This window comes from Bos indicus, chromosome 7 (genome assembly GCF_029378745.1).
Source record: "Bos indicus isolate NIAB-ARS_2022 breed Sahiwal x Tharparkar chromosome 7, NIAB-ARS_B.indTharparkar_mat_pri_1.0, whole genome shotgun sequence".
Classification (NCBI taxonomy): Eukaryota; Metazoa; Chordata; class Mammalia; order Artiodactyla; family Bovidae; genus Bos; species Bos indicus.
Genome location: NC_091766.1, coordinates 15462035 through 15483653, shown reverse-complemented (window position 1 = coordinate 15483653; position 21619 = coordinate 15462035). Strand labels below are relative to the sequence as shown.

Below are 21619 nucleotides of genomic sequence, written 5' to 3'. Positions count from 1 at the left end.
GGTCCAGGAAGATCCCATATGCCTCGGAGCAACTAAGCTCGTGCACCACTACTGAAACCCACTTGCCCACAGACTGTGCTCCATAAGATAAGCCATCGCAATGAGAAGCCCACACACGCCTGCTCGCTGCAATTAGAGAAAGCCCTCGCAAAGCAATGAAGACCCAGCTCAGGCAAAACATGCACACGCATGCACACACATGCACACGCATGCACACACACATGCACACGCACACGCACAAAAGACCCAGAGTATTCAAATGCATTTTCCAATTCTATAACTACTGGATTAGGATAAAAGGAATTTAGGATACATGAAAAACATGCTGTGTGGACCTGGTTGGACCTAATTCAAAGAAACTGAGCGTAAAAAGACATTTCTGAGCCAATCAAAAAATTGAGTGATGACCTGAGTTTTGAGTGATGTCAAGGAAGGACTGTTAGTTGTCTTGAGTGTTGTCTTAGTCTGTTTGGGTTCTGTCAAAGAATAGACTGAGTGGTTTATAAACAGACATTTCTTTCTTACAGTTCTGAAGGCTGGGAAGTTCACCAGCAGACTGAGGGTCTGGTGTGGACCAGTTTCTTGATTCATAGGTGGCTGTTTTTTCTCTGGAGGGAGCTCTCTAGAGTCTCTTTTACAAGGGCACTAATCCTATTCCCTGGTGGCTCAGTGGTAAAGAATCCGCCTGCCAAAGCAGGAGATGCAGGTTCCATCCCTCGGTCAGGAATGTCCCCTGGAGAAGGTAATGGCAACCCACTCCAGTATTCTTGCCTGGGAAACCCCATGGACAAAGGAGCCTGGTGGGCTACAATCCATGGGGTCACAAAAGATTTGGACACGACTTAGCAACTAAACGATAATAATCCCACTTCTGAGGTCTCCATCCTCATGACCGAATGACCTTCCAAAGACCACATCTTCTAATACCATCACATTGGGGATTAGGTTTCTTCCTATGAATTTTGAGGGTATACTGGAATTAGAGATGTGTACTGGAATACGAAAAGGGGAAATGACATTGGGATTTGTTTTAAAATACTTTATCAGGGACTTCCCTGGTGGTCCAGTGGTTAAGAATTCACCTGCCAATGAAGGGGACACGGGTTCAATCCCTGATCTGGGAAGATTCCACATGCTGAGGGGCAACGAAGCCTGTGGGCCACAACTACTGAGCCCACGCACTGCAATGATTGAAGCCCATGGGCTCCAGATCCCACGCTCTGCAACAAGGGAAGCCACCCCAATGAGAAGCCCACGGACCACAGAGGAAAGCAGCCTCTACTCACCTCAACTAGAGAAAGCCCACTTGCGGCAGCAAAGACCCAGAACAGCCATAAATTAAGTAATTTAAAATTTTAAATACATGTAAAAATAAATAAATAAGCTACAAACTTAAAAAGTAAAACAGAATACTTTGTAAGGGACTTCCCTGGTGGTCCAGTGGCTAAGACGCTGTTCTCTCAATGCAGGAGGGTCAGGTTTGATCTCTGGTCAGGGAACTAGATCTCACATGCCTCAGCTAAAGATCCTGAATGCTACAGCAAAGATTGGAGATCACATGTGCCACAACCAAGATCCCGCACAGCCAAATAAACAAATAAATATTTAAAAAAAAAAAAACCTCATCAAGGGGAAAAAAAGTTTAATGAAACACTATTGAACTCTTGGTGATGGTTGAAACTGGCTAAGGGTCTAGAGGATTCTTTTTCATGAGAATTTTAGATTTTTCTCACAAAGTAATTTTTTTTTAACCTTCTTTTTTGGCCACATCATGTGATTTGCAAGACCTTAGTTCCCTGAACCCATGCCCCCTGAAGTGGAAGTGCAGGGTCCTAACCACTAGACCACCAGGGAGGTTCCTCACAAAGTAATTCATAAAACAGGACCGTTTCAATGGCAGGAAGCCACGTCATCCCATTCAGGTACTTAGAATTACAACCGCTGTCAGCTGAGATGAAAAATAAAATGAAGGAGAAAGGAGTCAAGATGAGGAGGATTTCCCAAATCTTTTATTATCAATCTCCTTTCCAGACGCAGGGAGTGCCACAGAGAAACTGAGACCACATCTCCTTCCAGCAGCCAGTGGGGCTCTGGGGTCCTGTTCTCCCCAGGTCTTTCAGCCCAGCTTGATGAACAGCAGCAAGGTGGCAAGAATTCCTGGCAGCTGAAATGGGTGAAGAAAGAAACACTGAACCAACATGAGGCATCTCTGGAACCCACATCAAATTTAATACACGGAGATACATCGTGATTTAGAAAGGTCAGGGCAGGGTGTGACAGACAGCAGAGGGACTCTCAGGGCCACGGTGGAGGGAATTTGGACTGTTACCACAATAAATCTCACCAGAAGGTAGAAGGAGGAGGCGTTTTGTGATGCCCGTCAGTCATTCTCCCTTTGTTCCCCCCAGATCTCATCTCCACCCTCTTTTGTTCACCCCCTGGGTCCTGAAAACGACATTTCCCAGAATCCCCTGCTCCCGAGGGTTGCAAAGAGTCGGACAAGACTGAGTGACTCACACACACACACACACACACACACACACACACACCTGCTCCCTAAATTCCTGTTAAGTTTGGCCAATAGGAAGTACCAATAGGAGATGGCTGGACAGAAAGAAAGGTTGGAGTATTCTTTCCCCCACTCCCTCCTCTCTTCTGCCCACCCTGAGCTCTGCAAGATCACAGTTGTGGGTAGATGGCTCCTTTTCCTTGACTCTTGCTCTCCCTACCCCTTCAGGCATAGGAAAAGTAAAACCTTCCTATGTGGCTAGTCCTCATTCTCCTTAACCCTGCTGACACTTCCACAAGGGGCCCCTGAAAACTTTTATTTTTTAAGTTTTTTTTTTTTAATGTGGACCACTTTTTTTTAAGTCTTTGCTGAATTTGTCACAATACTGCTTCCGTTTTATGTTTTGGTTTTTTGGCCACAAGGCATGTGGGATCTTAGCTCCCTGACCCTAAAAATGTCGTAAAAGGACCCTGTAGGACTTCCCTGGTGGTCCAGTGGTTAAGAATACGCCCGCCAACGCAGGGGACATGGGTTCATTCCCTCGTCTGGGAAGATCCCACAGGCCACAGAGCATCTAAGCCTGTGCACCAAAACTACTGAGTCCTTGCTCTAGAGCCTGAGAGCTGCAACCACTGAAGCCTGTGTGCCTAGAGCCCATGCTCCGCAACAAGAGAAGCCCCTGGAACTAGAAGCCCGTGCGCTACAAGGAAGAGTAGCCCCTGCTCACTGTAACTAGAGAAGGCCTATGCACAGCAACAAAGACCCAGCACAACCAAAAATAAACAAATAAATGAATAAAAGTAAGGGAAAAGTCATATATATATTTATATATTTTAAATGACTGTGGGGGCTGAATTCTGTTTCTTGCTAGGATCTTGACTGTTTTGACTTCCCTGGGGAGGATAGTGTGATATAGTGTGCAAACAAATATTCAATATAAATGTGTACAATGAAAAAAAAATCCATTTAAAAATATGAATCAGACAGATGAGACTCATCCATATCTTCAGATCAGATCAGATCAGTCGCTCAGTCACGTCCAACTCTTTGCGACCCCATGAATCGCAGCACGCTAGGCCTCCCTGTCCATCACCAACTCCCAGAGTTCACTGAGACTCACGTCCATCGGGTCAGTGATGCCATCCAGCCGTCTCATCCTCTGTCGTCCCCTTCTCCTCTTGCCCCCAATCCCTCCCAGCAGCAGAGTCTTTTCCAATGAGTCAACTCTTCACATGAGGTGGCCAAAGTACTGGAGTTTCAGCTTTAGCATCATTCCTTCCAAAGAAATCCCAGGGCTGATCTCCTTCAGAATGGACTGGTTGGATCTTCTTGCAGTCCAAGGGACTCTCAAGAGTCTTCTCCAACACCACAGTTCAAAAGCATCAATTCTTTGGCGCTTAGCCTTCTTCACAGTCCAACTCTCACATCCATACATGACCACAGGAAAAACCATAGCCTTGACTAGACGGACCTTTGTTGGCAAAGTAATGTCTCTGCTTTTGAATATGCTATCTAAGTTGGTCATAACTTTCCTTCCAAGGAGTAAGCGTCTTTTAATTTCATGGCTGCAGTCACCATCTGCAGTGATTTTGGAGCCCAGAAAAATAAAGTCTGACACTGTTTCCACTGTTTCCCCATCTATTTCCCATGAAGTGATGGGACCGGATGCCATGATCTTCGTTTTCTGAATGTTGAGCTTTAAGCCAACTTTTTCACTCTCCACTTTCACTTTCATCGAGAGGCTTTTTAGTTCCTCTTCACTTTCTGCCATAAGGGTGGTGTCATCTGCACATCTGAGGTTATTGATATTTCTCCTGGCAATCTTGATTCCAGCTTGTGTTTCTTCCAGTCCGGCGTTTCTCATGATGTACTCTGCATATAAGTTAAATAAACAGGGTGACAATATGCAGCCTTGACATACTCCTTTTCCTATTTGGAACCAGTCTGTTGTTCCATGTCCAGTTCTAACTGTTGCTTCCTGACCTGCATACAAATTTCTCAAGAGGCAGGTCAGGTGGTCTGGTATTCCCATCTCTTTCAGAATTTTCCACAGTTTATTGTGATCCACACAGTCAAAGGCTTTGGCATAGTCAATAAAGCAGAAATAGATGTTTTTCTGGAACTCTCTTGCTTTTTCCATGATCCAGCAGATGTTGGCAATTTGATCTCTGGTTCCTCTGCCTTTTCTAAAACCAGCTTGAACATCAGGAAGTTCACGGTTCACATATTGCTGAAGCCTGGCTTGGAGAATTTTGAGCATTACTTTACTAGTGTGTGAGATGAGTGCAATTGTGCGGTAGTTTGAGCATTCTTTGGCATTGCCTTTCTTTGGGATTGGAATGAAAACTGACCTTTTCCAGTCCTGTGGCCACTGCTGAGTTTTCCAAATTTGCTGACATATTGAGTGCAGCACTTTCACAGCATCATCTTTCAGGATTTGGAATAGCTCAACTGGAATTCCATCACCTCCACTAGCTTTGTTCGTAGTGATGCTTTCTAAGGCCCACTTGACTTCACATTCCAGGATGTCTGGCTCTAGGTGAGTGATCACACCATCGTGATTATCTGGGTCATGAAGATCTTTTTTTGTACAGTTCTTCTGTGTATTCTTGCCATCTCTTCTTAATATCTTCTGCTTCTGTTAGGTCCATACCATTTCTGTCCTTTATTGAGCCCATCTTTGCATGAAATGTTCCTTTGGTATCTCTGATTTTCTTGAAGAGATCCCTAGTCTTTCCCATTGTTTTCCTCTATTTCTTTGCATCGATTGCTGAAAAAGGCTTTCTTATCTCTTGTTGCTATTCTTTGGAACTCTGCATTCAGATGCTTATATCTTTCCTTTTCTCCTTTGCTTTTCACTTCTCTTCTTTTCGCAGCTATTTGAAAGGCCTCCCCAGACAGCCATTTTGCTTTTTTGCATTTCTTTTCCATGGAGATGGTCTTGATCCCTGTCTCCTGTACAATGTCACGAACCTCATTCCATAGTTCATCAGGCACTCTATTTATCAGATCTAGTCCCTTAAATCTATTTCTCACTTCCACTGTATAATCATAAGGAATTTGATTTAGGTCATACCTGAATGGTCTAGTGGTTTTCCCTACTTTCTTCAATTTAAGTCTGAATTTGGCAATAAGGAGTTCATGATCTGAGCCACAGTCAGCTCCTGGTCTTGTTTTTGCTGACTTTATAGAGCTCCTCCATCTTTGGCTGCAAAGAATATAATCCATATCTTGGCTGGTGGTAATCTGCAGAAAAACAGTTTCATGTGAAGCTTCCCAGGTGGCTCAGTGGGTAAAGAATCTGCCTGCCAATACAGGAGACACAAGAGATACAGGTTCGATCTCTGGGTCAGGAAGATCTCCTGGAGAAGGAAATGGCAACCCACTTCAGTATTCTTGCTGGGAGAATCCCATGGACAGAGGAGCCTGGTGGGCTACAGTCCATTGAGTCGCAAAGAGTCAGACATGACTGAAGGGACTGAGCAGAGGCATGAAAAATCAACATGGGGAAAATGTGAGAAAAACTTCCAGGGCTCAAGGGGATGGACATTTTTTGTAATTAACAGCTTTATTGAGATGTAATTCATTTATCATACAATTCACCTTTCTGAAGTGTATAGTTAAGTGGTTTGATTCCTTTACATTTAACGTAATTGCCAAGAAAGTAGGATTTATGTCAGCCACTTTGCTATGTTTTCTATTTGCCTTTTTTGTTGCTCTTCTTTTATTCATTCATCACAGCCTTCTGTTCTGTTGGATGTTTTCTTTTTAAAATATTTATTTGTTTAGCTGTGTTGGGTCTTAGTTGCAGAATGCAGGCTCTTCACTGCAACATTCAGGCTTCTGTAATTGTGGGGACTGGGCTTAGCTGCCCCAAGGTATGTGAGATCCTAGTTCCCCAACCAGGAATCAAACTCACCTCCCCTGCAATGGAAGGCAGATTCTTAACCACTGGACCACCAGAGAAGTCCCCGTCTGCTGGATATTTTCTAGTGCACCATTTTAATTCCCTTCTTGTTTTTATTATATTTTAAAATTATTTTCTTAGTTGTTGCCCTGGGGAGTACGATGGACATCTTAACTATTCATAATCTAGTTTGGATTAATACTAAATTAATCAGTACCATACAAAAACTCCTATATAGTTGTGTTTTCTCCAACATGCTTTGTGTTACTCTTGTCATGTAAATTACATGTAAATTAAATCTTCATATAAGTACAGTTTTATGACTGTTGCTTTATGCAGCTGTCTTATAAATGAGGTAGGAGACTAGGTTTAACAACCATTTCTGTCTTTTGTCACTGCTGTGTCTCCGTGTCCCAAACAGTGCTTGGCACACGGTAAATTAAAAGACCTCGGTGTGTCCCAGAGGAGCTGGAACTTACCTGCATCACTGCTGTCCCCAGAGAGCCCCCACTCAGGTTGGCGCTCTGAGTCTTGGTTATTTTCAGGAGCTTAGGGAAACAGCCCTGGGGAAACAAGCATCAAAGTAGGAGGGACCTGGTTAGAGACTAGTGGATTCCAAAGTGAAGTGAAAGTCACTGGGTCGCATCTGACTCTTTGCAACCTCATGGACTGTACAGTCCCTGGAATTCTCCAGGCCAGAATACTGGAGTGGGTAGCCTTTCCCTTCTCCAGGGGATCTTCCCAACCCAGGGATAGAACCCAGGTCTCCTGCATTGCAGGCGGATTCTTTACCAGCTGAGCTACCAGGGAAGCCCTGGTGGATTCCAAGGCCCCATCAACCCCTATAGGTCAGATTTTTTTCACAAAGTAATTTTTTTTTTAACTTTTTTTTTTTTTTTTTTGCCTCAACCACTGCAGAGTCTTGACCACTATACTGCCAGGAAAGTTCACCCAACACAATTTTTGTAGAAGTCAGTAGGAGGAATTCCCTGGCAGTCAGGTCAGATAGTTAAGACTCTGCATTCACTGCTGAGGGTTCAATCCCTGGTCAGGGAAGTAAGATCCAGCTAGCCCCTCAGTGTAGCCAAAAAAAAAGTCTCTGGCCCTCAGGGTCTACCTAGGTGATGCCTGTGTTGTGTGGGTGCTCAGTTGATCAGTTGTGTCCGACTTGCAATCCCATGGAGCACAGCCCATCAGGCTCCTCTATCCATGGGATTTTCCAGGTGAGAATACTGGAGTGGGTTGCCATGTCCTCCTCCAGGGGATCTTCCTGACTCAGGGATTGAACCCGGGTCTCCTGCATTGCAGGCAGTTTCCTCAAAATCTCCAGTTACCTCCTGGTGGATGACGTCTGCAGACACGTTGTGTCCATCGCAGTCCATGGTCCCTGGGGATTTACAGCAGCACCGGGGGTAGGTGTGACCTGTCACCCTTTCAAAGGAGGAGCCAGAAAAATCTGTGTAGTTCTTTACTCCGCAGCACTTGAGCTGCAGAGAGGAGAATAAACACTTGAAGACTCCTTTTCAAATATCGAAATAATCCAAACAATAGAAATCACAGTCACCATGGCTACTGTTTAGAGTAGGCAGTCGCATTATTCCAGGGCCTGTGTTAAACACTGCCCTTTCTCACTCCATCATGGCTCAGAACCCTCCACGACTGTCACCTTACTTGAGGTAAAAGCTAAACTCTTCACCATGGCCCATGGGGCCCTGCATGATCCTCCCCATCACCTTCTCATCTCCCTGCTAGGTCACTTGAACTCACCCAGCTGCATATTGGTCTTCTCTCTGTTTCTTTTTTAAAAAATTATTTATTTATTTATGGCTGTGTTGGGTCTTCGTGGCTGCACGTGGGCTTTTCTCTACTTGCGACAAGTGGGGGTTACTCTTCGTTGCGGTGCACGGGCTTCTCATCACAGTGGTTTCTTCTGCTGCACAGCAAAGGCTCTCGGCTCGAAGGCTTCAGTAGTTGCAGCTCACAGGCTCTAGAGCGAGGTCTCAGCAGTTGTGGTGCATGGGCTTAGTCGCCCCTTGGCATGTGGAATCTTCCCAAATTAGAGATCGTACCCGTGTCCCCTGCATTGGCAGGCAAATTCCTATCCACTGTGCCACCAGGGAAGTCCCTCTTTTCTGTCTTTTTCTTTTTTTAATATTGACTGTTTATTTTTATTGTTTGGTTTTTGCTAAGCAAAGGGGATGAGACAAGATGAGGGTGGTGGTGGTTTATCTGTTTCAGTCGTGTCTAACTCTTGTGACCCCATCAACTACCACCCACCAGCCTCCTCTGTCCATGGGATTTCCCAGGCAAGAATACTGGAGGGGGTTGGCATTTCCTTTTCCATTTCTCTCTGTTTCTTAAGCACACTTAGTAAGCGTCAGCCTCAGAGTCTTTAGATGGCTACGTGTGGAGTGCTGTTCCCTCAACTACCTGCATGACTTACTCCCTCACTTCATTCAGGTCTCCAGCCCTGTATCCAGACAGGTCTTCAATCTTAGCAGTTCTTCTCTCACTCACATGACATGCTCATCCTAACCTGGCAGGTGAACTCCACTTACCAAAATCTCTCAGGGACTCAGGCTGGTGAAGCAGTCACCATCCAGATGGTTCCACTATTGGAGCAGAAGGATAAGAAAGGTCTAGAGAGCCCTGCACTGACAATTACATAATTTGGCCAGGAAGTGACTCATATTACTTCTCATTGGCTAGGACTCATCAACGATCCCTAACTAACTATAAAGGACTAGGGCAGGCCATCCACTGTGTGTTAAAAATAGCTGGCAACTAGTATCTAAGAGGAAACAAAATCCTCTCTCTTTCCCTGCCTGGGTTTCTTCCTAACACTTAGCACTCCTGACACCAGTCTTGACTTAGTGGTTTCTTGTCTGTCTCCCTACCCAAGTGTCAGTAACACAGAGCAAAGGATTTTTGTTTTGCACCCTACTTTGTCCCTAGACCCTTGAACACTGCCCAGCACACAATAAGTGTTCAACAAAGATTCATGGAAGGACAGCCACCTAAATGTCCATAGACAGAGGAATGGATAAAGAAGATGTGCTACATATATACGATGGAATACTACTTAGCCATAAAAAGAATGAAATAATGCCATTTGCAGAAATACGGATGGACCTAGAGATTATCATACTAAGCAAAGCAAGTCAGAGAAAGGCAAGTATTATATGACATTGCTTATATGTGGAATCTAAAGAAAAAATAATACAAATGAACTTACAAAACAGATAGATATAGAAAACAAACTTATGGTTATCAGAGGAGGGATAAATTAGGAGTTTTGGGATTAGCAGATACACACTGCTATATATAAAATAGACAAACACAAGGACCTACTGTATAGCACAGAGAACTGTATTCAGTGTTTTGTAATAAACTATAATGGAAGAGAATATGAAAAAACTATGTCTGTATAACTGAGTCACTTTGCTATATACCAGAAACAAACACAAAATTGTGAATTAACTATACTTAAATTTAAAAGGATTAGTGGAAGGACTGTATGAATGAATGAGAGGTACTTTCCACCATCTCAAACTTGAGAAGCCAAAACAGGGATGCAGGCAAGTCCCCTACCCATCATGTGACGCCTCCAGAGCCTGAACTTGACCCCATACCAGTTCCTGGGCCCCAAACTCAGACAGAAAACATTCCTACAAACAGGCGATGGCTTTTCCCTTTCATATGCGTCCTGGCCTCACAGACCCTTCTCAACTATCTGCCTCAAAAGCTTAGATGACACGTGGAGGCCGGTCCTGCTCTTTAAACACCAAGACTAAAGAAATAAATCCTGGGGACTTCCCCGGTGGTCCAGTGATTAAGAATCTGCTTCCAAGGCAGGGGACGCAGGTTCGATCCCTGGCTGGGGAACTCTGATCCCACATGCCATGGGGCAACTAAGCCGCAGCGCCTCAACTATTGATCCTGTGCACCACAACTGGAGAGAAGTTTGCTCATCACAATGAAAGATCCCAAATACCGCAGTGAAGACCCCATGTGGCCAAATAAATAAATATATATTAAAAAAGGAAATAAATCCTAACACCTCACACCCTGCTGACGGGAATATAAAATGGGCAGTTGCTGTGGAAATCAGTATGAACGTTCCTCAAAAAAATTAAAAGTAGAATTATCAGATGATCCGGCAATTCCATTTCTGGACATACACCTAAAAGAATGGAAAACAGAGACTCGGAGAGATATTTGTACACCTGTAAACCCAAGTGTCCATTGACAGTGTGTGTGTACTGCTAAGTTGCTTCAGTCGTGTCCAACTCTCTGCAGCCCCATGGACTGTAGCCCGCCAGGCTTCTCTGTCCATAGGATTCTCCAGGCAAGAACACTTGAGTGGGTTGCTGTGCCCCCTCCAGAGGATCTTCTTGACCTGGGGATCAAACTCTCGTCTCTTATGTCTCCTGCATTGGCAGGAGTTACCACTAGTGCCACCTGGGAAGCCCCTGTCCATGGACAGAAAAATGGATAAATAAAATACAGTCCACCCATACAAAGGAATATTATTCAGACTTAAAAAGGAAGGAAATTCTGACACCTGCTATACCATGGATGAACCTGGAGAATGCTTAGTGAAATAAGGCAGACACAAAAAGACAAGTACTGCATGATTCCACTTAGACAACGTCCCTGTGTCTGAGCATCCTCAGTTGCTCAGTCATGTCTGACTCTTTGCAACACTATGGACTGTAGCCTGCCAAGCTCATCTGTCCATGGGATTCTCCAGGCAAGAATACTGGAGTGGGTGGCCATTTCCTCCTCCAGGGGATCTTCCTGACCCAGAGATAGAACCTGTATCTCCTGCATTGCAGGCAGATTCTTTACCAAGCCCATATGAGGTCCCTAGACTCTTGAGAGTCCCTTGGACTGCAAGGAGATCCAACCAGTCCATCCTAAAGGAAATCAGTCCTGGGTTTTCCTTGGAAGGAATGATGCTAAAGCTGAAACTCCAGTCAGTACTTTGGCCACCTGATGTGAAGAACTGACTCATTTGAAAAGACACTGATGCTGGGAAAGATTGAAGGCGGGAGGAGAAGGAGACGACAGAGGTTGAGATGGTTGGATGGTATCACCGACTCAATGGACATGAGTTTGAGTGAACTCCAGGAGTTGATGATGGTCAGGGAGGCCTGGCGTGCTGCAGTCCGTGGGGTCACAAAGAGTCGGACATGACTGAGCAACTGAACTGAACTGAACTGAACTGAAAGGAGTCATATTCCTAGAGCATTGTAGAATGGAGAGCAGTGGCTGCCCGGGGCTGAGGGAGGGAGAAGGAGCCTTTGCAGTTAAAGGGGACAGTTTCAGTTGTGGAGAGGCAGGCTGGCGATGGTTGCACAACCATGTGAATGTGCTTAATGCCGCCAAACTGAGCACTTAAAAACGGTTAAGACGGTAAATTTATGTTATGTGTCTATCACAAAAATTTTTTTTTAAAATGTGAATCTCACCTTCTCCATGACCAAATTCCATTGCATGGAATAGTCATCTGGCTCCTTGTAACCTCTGTAATTCTTCCTCAGGGTCATGAAGTTGTGCTCCAGGGCCACTTCTTGAACCTCAGCGATGAAACGGGGAGCGGTGAGCACAGAAAACAGCAAGGAGCCCATTTGGGGAGGTTTCTTGGGGACTCAGGGTCGGGGCGGGGAAGGGGACTTCCCGTCTGCTTCCTTCCTGGCCCCTCCACCAGCCAAGGGTCTGCGCTGGGGGAGGAAGAACTCGGGCTACCGTCGGGCCTGCCCCCCACCCCCCAGAGGGACACAAGCAAGAGCGTGGGTGTGGAGCCCAGCTCATCTGGCTGCGTTCATCCTCGCAAACCGTTTTGAATCATCTGCTCTTTTGAATCGCCCACTCGCCCGCTACGCCCCCGACTGGGTTGCAATAGGATTAGGGACTTGAAAATCTTGAGCAACTGCATCTCTCTCTGCACAAAAGGCGCGACTTTAATTCTCTGTGTGCGTGTGCGTGTGTGTGTGTGCGTGTGTGTGTTTGAATAGAGGTTTAAATTTAAAACCTTTTTTTTCCCCCCCGAAGAGGTAAAATAATCGCATGGTTCAAAATTCACAAAGCACAGACGGTAAATCATGAAAAGTCTCCCTCCCACTTTTTTCTCCCAGCCGACAAGTTTCTCCCACTCCATCACGGGGTTACAGTTTCCTGTGTCCCCAAAGAGATATACTATGCGTGTCAAAGCAAAGACTACTCTCCTTATTATTCTCCTTGCTTCATACTACTCTCTCTCACTGTTTGGCATCCGGCTACTCTCAGTATTCGGCGTCCGGCTGTTTCCAACAAGAACATTAGCGGCTCTTGGTAGTCTGCTCAAATCCCGGGGGCTTCGCTTATTTCTGTGTCCGGGAGCCTGACTTCCCGCTGCCAACGACTGAGGGGCTGTACGTGGCCTCAGTACGCATGCGCCCTGGGAGCAGCCCTTAATGACTGATGAGAGGTGGTGAATCAATACTGCAGCTCCCTCGCCCCTTGGGTGGGGAAAATAGTTGCGTGCTCTTTGCGTCCCAACCAGGACTGATCCCAGTTGTACCGTGTAAGCTTTCAGGGGCTACATTCCCTTCCCTGCCTCACTGCTCATGCCCCCTACTGGTGCTTCTTGGGATCATCACTCAAACCAGGAGCCTTCAAATCCTTGTCTCAGGGTGGGCCTCGCCGGAGGTAAACAAGACTACGTTCTGGAGAATGTACCGTCTCCTGTACATAGAGCCTCCTCCTTCCTTCTTTCCAGCTGCATCAGGCTCCCTTGTCTGGATTATTATAAATTATAATCCCCCTCCCCCCAAACTGATGCTCCACTAGGACAGAAGCGACCTTTTGCACATCCTGGTATATGTATGTCATGCTGCCCACAAACAAGCATATCCTTGGATAATTCCTAGACACCAGATGGTTGGGTCAAATCCGTGCTTTGCCATTTTGATGGATATTGCTAAACAGCCCTCTATTTTGAATTCATTTCAAAACCGCAGCAGTTTTCACGGCGTTTCCCATTACCATCCCCCGCAAGCCTCACCGCAAATGCAGGAGAGAGGTCAGATTAGCCCAGCAGGTTTTTTGAGGACAGCCTTGGCGGAGAGGGCTGAGGTTTTTGGCTTTTTCACCCCATCTCTAGAGACTCAGTCTCCCACCTTCACCAGATCTTGGAGGGCGTGGGTGCCTGGCGGGGACGGGGTGGGGGTGGGGCCCGCGGAGGGGAGGGGACGGGGCTCTATTGATTCCATCTATTTTTAATGTGGAGTGGGAGAAGCCGTCCTGTACTTACAACCGGGAAGAAGGCAAGGACCACCGTGGCAGCCGTGATTTGCACAATGAGAATGATGACCATGACCAAGAAACACTGGAAGACACAGAGCGGGGCGCGGGGTGGAGGCTGGGAGCCTGCTGGAAGTCCTTCCACCCCCACCCCGAGGCCTCCTTGTAGCCTCTTCAGTTTGAAAAACTGGGGTTGGGTGGTGGTGGGGTGGGAGGTGGGGTGGGTGGTGGGGGTAGCAGGGTGGGAGGGTTTAGAGGGGGATTTTATTTCTTCCTTGTGTCATTTTCCTGGATGTTGTCCAGGATGCTGGCAGTGGGGTATTCTTAAGAGCTAATAGCTAGAACCCCATTTCATGTCCAGCACTTTCTGGGAGTCCCAGAGCCCTAAGAGGGGACTTCTGACTGTGTGTGCAGACAGCAGGTCCTGAGTACATGCTAAGTCACTTCAGTTGTGTCCAACTCTTTGCAACCCCATGGACTATACCCCACCAGGCTCCTCTGTGCATGGGATTCTCCAGGCAAGAATACTGCAGTGGGTTGCCATGCCCTCCTCCAGGGGATCGAACCTGAGTCTCCTGCATTTCCTGCATTGGCAGTGTGGTTCCTTAGCACTAGCACCCATCTAGGAAGTCCAGAGAGCAGGGAGGGATAGAAAAGCAGGAGGGACAGTGGGGACAGAGAACAGAGGCAGGAGGGCATTCCCCAGCGGTCCAGTGGTTAGAACTCCATGCTTTCACTGCCAAGGGCCCAGGTTCAATCCCTGGTCAGGGCACTAAAATCCCACAACCTATGCTTTGTGGCCAAAAAAGGAAAAGTTGCTGGGAGAAGCAGCAGGGACAATAAATCTGATATGTAAATTGGGGGTGAGGGGTGATAAGACTGAAGGGGAGATGCCAGATGACAGGTGGATGAGTGCCAGGGAGAAAATATCAACACATGCTGCCTCATGTTTCCGCTGAAATTCACATGCCTGGTGGGAAACAGTGGAAAATACTGTGAGGGGAAGGGGTGTCCAAGAACGGTCAGCTCCTGGTCTCCCTTCATCTATTTCTACCTATGCCTATTATTATTATCAGTCCCTTGGACAGCAGGAGATCAAACCAGTCAATCCTAAGGAAATCAACCCTGAATACTCATTGGAAGGACTGATGCTGAAGCTGAAGCTCCAGCACTTTGGCCACCTGATTTCGAAGAGCCGACTCATTGGAAAAGATTCTGACGCTGGGAAAAATTGAGGGCAAGAGGGGAAGGGGGCGAGAGAGGATGAAATGGTTGGATGGCATCACCAACTCAATGGACATGAGTTTGAGCAAACTCTGGGAGATGGTGAAGGACAGGGAAGCTTGGTGTGCTGTAGTCCATGGGGTCGTAGAGTCAGATACAACTGAAAAACAGCAATACTATTTCCCAACCTCTGGGTAAGTGAGGCATCCAGAAGACAGCCAGGCATCGAAAAGTCCTACTGGTGACTTCTTCAGAATCTGTCCTGAATCTACCCACTTCTAATGCCCACAAGGGCCCCACTGGGTCTGCTGCTGCTGCTGCTAAGTCGCTTCAGTCGTGTCCGACTCTGTGTGACCCCATAGACGGCAGCCCACCAGGCTCCCCTGTCCCCGGGACTCTCAAGGCAAGAACACTGGAGTGGGTTGCCATTTCCTTCTCCAATGCATAAGAGCGAAAAGTGAAAGTGAAGTCGCTCAGTTGTGTCCGACTCTTAGCGACCCCATGGACTGTAGCCTACCAGGCTCCTCTGTCCATGGGATTTTCCAGGCAAGAGTACTGGAGTGGGGTGCCATAAGCCCCGACTATCTCCCATCAGGACACACACAGTCCTTCCACTCTGGTCCTCCCCTCATGGTGTTCCCTCCATAGCCACCAGAGGGCGCATCTGTCAGGGCACAACTCTGCTCAGATCCCGCTGTGGCTCCTAATGCCATCAAAAGGACTTTACTTTTGTGGATGAGGTCTCAAGAGGATTTGGATGGACCGGAGGCTGAGGGTAAAGTCGACTGAACTTGCCAGTGGGTTGGACTGTGGTGTGAGAGAGAAGACTCTTTGATTCCTCCAAGTTAAACTATGGATAAAATAGTGCCCACAGGGACTTCCCTGGAGATCCAGTGATTAAAACTCCCTGATTCCACGGCAGGGGGAGCAAGTTCCATCACCATATGCTGGGCTTTAAGGCTAAAAAAGCAAAAAGTGCCCCCCGTGCTATTGATCCTGTATGCATCCTAGACAGCATATTAAAAAGCAGAGACATCACTTTGCAGACAAAGATCTGTATAGTCAAAGCTATGGTTTTTCCAGTAGTCATGTATGGATGTGAGAGTTGGACCATAAAGAAAACTGAGCCCTGAAGAATTGATGTTTTTGAACTGTGATACTGGAGAAGACTCTTGAGAGTCCTTTGGACTGCAAGATCAAACCAGTCTATCCTGAAGGAAATCAACCGTGGATATTCATTGGAAGGACTGATGCTGAAGCTGAAACTCCAATACTTTAGCCACCTGATGCGAAGAACCAACTCACTGGAAAAGACCCTGATGCTTGGAAAGACTGACGGCAGGAGGAGAAGTGGGTGACAGAGGATTAAATGGTTGGATGGCACTACCAACTCGATGGACATGAGTTTGAGCAAACTCCAGGAGATAGTGAAGGACAGGGAAGTCTGGGGTGCTGCAGTCCACAGGGTTGCCAAAGGTTGGACACGAACACGACTGAGCGACTGAACAACAGCAACATCCTATAGAAGAGAAAATGACATATTGCAGGCAAAGGACTGGTTCAATAAATACTTGTTGAATGAAGTGATCAAGAAAACTAGAGATGATAGATATTCAGGGAGGTAGAGAGTGAGGATGGATTCTTTAAGAGTGGGGGATGTTGACTTTCTGGGAGATAGCTAGAGCAAGGATTGCCTTGAAACCTCTAAATCAAAACCACTGGAATTTTGCAGCAACACAGTAGGGGAAGATGCCAGAGGCAGGGACTTTCCTGGTGGCCAGTGGTGAAGAATCTGCCTTCGATGCAAAGGATGCCAGTTTGATCCCTTGTCTGGGCACTAAGATCCTACACAGTGCAGAGCAGCGAAAATGCTGTGCTCCAACTAGAAAAGCCCTTGGGCCACAAGGAAAGATCCTACCTACCCCAACCAAGACCAGACACAGCCAAAAAAAAAAAAAGAGAGAGAGAGTGCTTGTTTAAAAACAAAACAAAAAAGATGTGGAGACAGATTCAACTTAAAATGGGATGATCAATTCAGACAAGATTGTAAGAGAAGTGGGAATGGGGACTCTGGGAGCTGGATGCTGGGGAGACATTTGGCCGAGGCTACGTGTGAGAAAGAGCAAGACATGTAAAATCTGTGACATGATCTGCTGATCATGCTCAAAATATTCATACTCCATGCATCTGACCATGTACTTGTGCTGCATGGCAATTACTATAGTGTTGTATTCATGGGGGACATATACATGGGCCAACAGAACAGAGCAGTGTGCACAGAACAGACCTGAGCGTAATGGAAACTAGCAAAGACAGAGGAGGACTGGATGGGCCAGGCGGTAAGTGCAATAGTATGTCACACAACTAGGGAAAAAAAAAGAAATCAGATCCCTACCTCACACCACACACACACAATCAAACTCCCAAAGACTAAAGAGCTAAGAGTGAGAAAGTAAGCCTTAAAATCACGGGAAGAAAACCTAGGAGGGTATAATTTATGCACTTGGGTAGGGGAGGGGTTCTAAGTGAGACCCATCATAAAGAAAAAGATGGGACTCCCGTGGTGGTGCAGTGGATAGGAACCTGCTTGCCAGTGCATGGGACACGGGTTCAATCCCTGGTCCAGGAAGATTCCACATGCCTCAGAGCAACTAAGCCCTGCACCACAACTACTGAGCCCACACGCATCAACTTCTGAAGACTAGAGCCTGTCCTCTAGTCCTAGAGCCTGTCCTCCATCCACAAGACAAGCCTGAACCCTGCAACAAAGAGTAGCCCCCTGCTTGCCACTAGAGAGACTGCACGCAGCAATGAAGACCGAACACAGCCATAAATAAATAACTTTTTAAAGTTATTAAAAAAAGAAAAAGATGTTTGCATCTGGTGTTCTTTAAAAGACACCATACACACTATAAAATAGGAAACATCAAAGGAGTTTAGAACACCTGCAAGGAAGGATTCAGACATGACGGAGGAGTTGTGGGGTCTGTGTGCAGATGCAACTTACAAACAAGAGGGTGCCTCTGCTTTCCTTGGCTGCTCCATGCCACCTGGCAAAGCCAAGCAGCACCGTGACGCTGCCCATCACCAGGCACAGGTAGCCAACATGAAACAGGTACGCAGAGGACCGCCCAAGGACCTTGGTCAGGACAGCCCCTCTGAAATTCACATAGATGCTCAGACCAATGAGGATCATGCCAGAGAGCTTTAGAACAGAAAACAGGGGAAAGCAATCTGTTAGTTGTATACAAATCAAACTCCTGGAGGAGGCAACAAAGGCCCATAAAATCAGCAGAAACATTTCAAAACTCATAATGCCCAGAGTTGGTGAGGATGTAGAGAAACTTTCCATACGCTGCTGCCAAGCAACAGCCTTTTTTTGAGGGAAAGGGCAGGACGATATTTTGTAATTGGTATTTAAAACCGTCAAGGTTTTGTGGTAAAACTTTTTACCCAGAAATTCCATTTCTGGACATTCAACCTAGGAAAAATAGTTACATATGGTGAGCCTCAGAACCAGGGAAAAATCTTGGAAATAATTGAAGCAACCAATAATACAGATTGGGTAGGTGAATCATGGTACCGCCTTGCAATGGGATCCTAGACTGTTATTTTAAATGATGCTTGTAAGACAGAGGGTGGCACATTTTTTTTTGAAAAGTCCCCAATATTGTGAGCTTTGCAGGCTATACATTCTCAGTTGAAATGACTCAGCCAGTGTATCGGATTGCAGCCATACATGTGTGTGCGTGCGTGCTCAGTCACTTCAATTGTGTCTGACTTTTTGCGACCCCATGGACTGTAGCTGCCAGGCTCCTCTGTCCGTGGGATTCTCCAGGCAAGAATACTGAACTGGATTGCCATGCCCACCTCCAGGGGATCTTCCCAACCCAGGGATCGAACCCACGTTTCATGCGGCTCCTGCGTTGCAGGAGGGTTCTTTACTGCTGAGCCACCTGGCAAGCCCAGCCATACACAATTCATAAACAAATTTATTTTATTTACAAATAAATTTTATCTATTTACAACATTGTACTTCACCGACTTCTGTTGTAGGAGAATGTTTATTGATACACAAAGATGTTTTTAAGGCCTATGTTTAAAAAAAAAGATTGTCAGCAGTCATAGTCCTTGGTATTTATCTAACAGAGTTGAAAACTTATGTTCACATAAAAACCTGCACATGGATGTTTCTAGCAGCTTTATCCGTAGCTGCCAAAACTTGGAAGCCACCAAGATGGCCTTCAGCATATGAATGGATAAATAAACTATGGTACATCCAGACAATGGACTATTGGCACTAAAAAAAGCATGAGCTGTCAAGCCAGGAAAAGACATAGAGGAAACTTACAGGCATATTGCTGAATGGAAGAAGCCAATCTGAAAAGGCTACATGCTTTATGATTCCAAGTATATGACATTCTGGAAAAGGCAAAACTATGAAGACAGAAGAAAGATCAGTAGTTGCCAGGGGCTGGGGGGAGGCGGGGTGACTGGTGAAGCACAGAGGATTTTTAGGGCAATGAGACTATTCATACGATGCTAACATGGTAGATACACTTGTGAAAAGCCATAGAATGTACACCAGGAAGTCCCTGGCAGTTCAGTAGTTAGGACTCCATGCTTGCACTGCAGGGGGCATAGGTTCGATCCCTGGTTGGGGACCTAAGATCCTGCAAGCCAGAAGGCATAGCCAAAAGAGAAAACAATGTACAGTGTACAAGGTTATAGTGATATCAATGTCTTGCCTGCATGCTCAGTCGTGTCCGACTCTTTGCAACCTGGTAGACTCTAACGTGCCAGGCTCCTCTGTCCATGGAAATTTTCAGACAAGAATACTGGAGTGGGTTGCCATTTCCTCCTCCAGGCGATCCCGACCCAGGGATAGAACTCATGCATCTCCTGAATTGGTAGGCAGATTCTTTACCACTGTGCCACCTGGGAAGCCCCTGATATCAATGTAGGTTCATTATAACAAATGGACCACTCTGATTTGGAATGTTGACAGGAAAGGAGGCTGTGCGTGTGTGGGGGGCAGGGCTTACGTGGGAAGTCTTGGTACCTTCTGTTCGATTTTGCTGTGAACCTAAAAGTTCTCTAAAAAGAAGTCTATTTAAAAGGAGGAAAAATTTACAATTTTTCAAAAGAGAAAAAAAAAATGAAGATGCTAAAGCAGTCACATACCACGTTTGTGTTGCTGTTTTTAAAGGTACATAGAAAGGTCTGGAAGGCTATAATAATGATATTTATTGAGCCATGTTCCCATGACAGGCATCAGCCTTTTAAATGCGTTATCTTGTTTAATTCCCATCAAAATGATGCCATGCAGGTGAAGAGAATAGGAGTAATATTTAATTTCCTTCTCTTTTCTGGCAACCTTTCCTCATACAGTCTTACTACTGAAAGCAGTGGCTGCTTCAGCAGTGCACATTTCAGGTTACTTTTTTTTGTTTGTTTGTTTGCCCCGGGTCTTAGTTGTGGCATGTGAGATCTAGTTCCCAGGCCAGGGATCAAACCTGTGCCCCCCTGTATTGGGAGCACAGAATCTTAACCACTGGACCATCAAGGAAGTCCCATGGGTTACTTTGTAGTAAGAAAAAAAAAATGGTTTGAAAAATGTAAAGGACCAAGAGCAGAACCATTCTCTCCTGCCTTTCCAAACAACTTTCATTTTCTGCAGGGTTTGCCTAAGAGCTGAGTTCTTCCACCATTGACCCCCAGGCACCCCGGAGTACACAATTCTGCTTGATTTAGCAGCTCTGGGTTGGTGGAAGCAACGCCTGTTCCCAGTGCATCCTGCTCCTCATCCGTCTGCCCTACATCCCTCCTGAGTCCCTGGGGACCACAGATCCGGATGCCAGCGAATTTGGATCAACTTATTTCTGTCTTTGAAGGAGCCAGCCATGGAGGAAGGGCTGCAAAGCCCCAGGGTCCGGGTTGTGACATACTTACAACAGTAACACCATTGAAGAAAGAAAACAGTTTCTTCAAGGAATAATATGGAATGTGCCTTTCAGCCATGTCAGCCAAACTGGGGTGCCCTGACCAGTTAAGTCAGCATCTTCCTAAACCTCTGGGCTCCTGTTTCCCAAGATGGTAGAGGTCTGGGGAGTAGGGTAGGGTTACCAAAGCTGACTAGCTCTGCCCCTCTCTCTCCTGGCTGCTTGATCTTCAGCTGGGGAGGGGCCGCAACGGCTGCCCCTCTTCAGTCACAGCCTTTATCACATCACAATCAGATGCTGGAGCGAGGCTCCCAGAGCCAGGGGAGCGAGTGCCCCAAACTGTGCCCTGCTGGTTCTTCATCAGGAATGGAGAAGTCACTCTGTTACGGCCCGCCCCCAGATGCTACCCAGGACCTACAGGGATAATCCTCAACATTATAGTGGTCAACATTATTGACCACTCATGTGGTTGATGCCCCTGCTGACTGGGGGCTCCAAGTGGATATGTGTGTGGGCTATCCAACTCATGGCTGTGTTCCCACAGCCTGATACACAGTGGTGCTCAAGAAACCACTGTGGAATGAATGAATGGAGAGGTTCTATGAAGCAGGAATCTAGCTACAAGCCATCGGGTTCCTCAGCCCCTGGCTTACACATTAGCTCACTGGGCTCAGACTTCTTACATGGCTCAGAGAGGCCAAGGTAACTGCCCAAGACCACACAGGAAGCAGGGCTCAGGCTGGGCTTTTA

At 46.4% G+C, this 21619-nt stretch overlaps 1 protein-coding gene across 2 annotated transcripts; it reads right to left on the bottom strand.

Moving 5' to 3' along the window:
• Nucleotides 1-1987: 1987 nt before the first annotated feature.
• Nucleotides 1988-21095, bottom strand: TSPAN16 (tetraspanin 16). 2 transcript variants are annotated; one of them, XM_019963592.2, is made up of 7 exons: nt 20880-21095; nt 17935-18132; nt 13714-13788; nt 11891-11998; nt 7751-7903; nt 6896-6979; nt 1988-2164 (listed from the first exon to the last, which is right to left on the bottom strand). In XM_019963592.2, the coding sequence occupies exons 1-7, from the start codon at nt 20946-20948 to the stop codon at nt 2117-2119; spliced, it is 735 nt and encodes a 244-aa protein (XP_019819151.2). In that variant the 5' UTR covers nt 20949-21095; the 3' UTR covers nt 1988-2116. The 2 variants fall into 2 exon arrangements, with proteins under 2 accessions (XP_019819151.2, XP_070648302.1); XM_070792201.1 differs by lacking the exon at nt 17935-18132.
• Nucleotides 21096-21619: the final 524 nt, after the last annotated feature.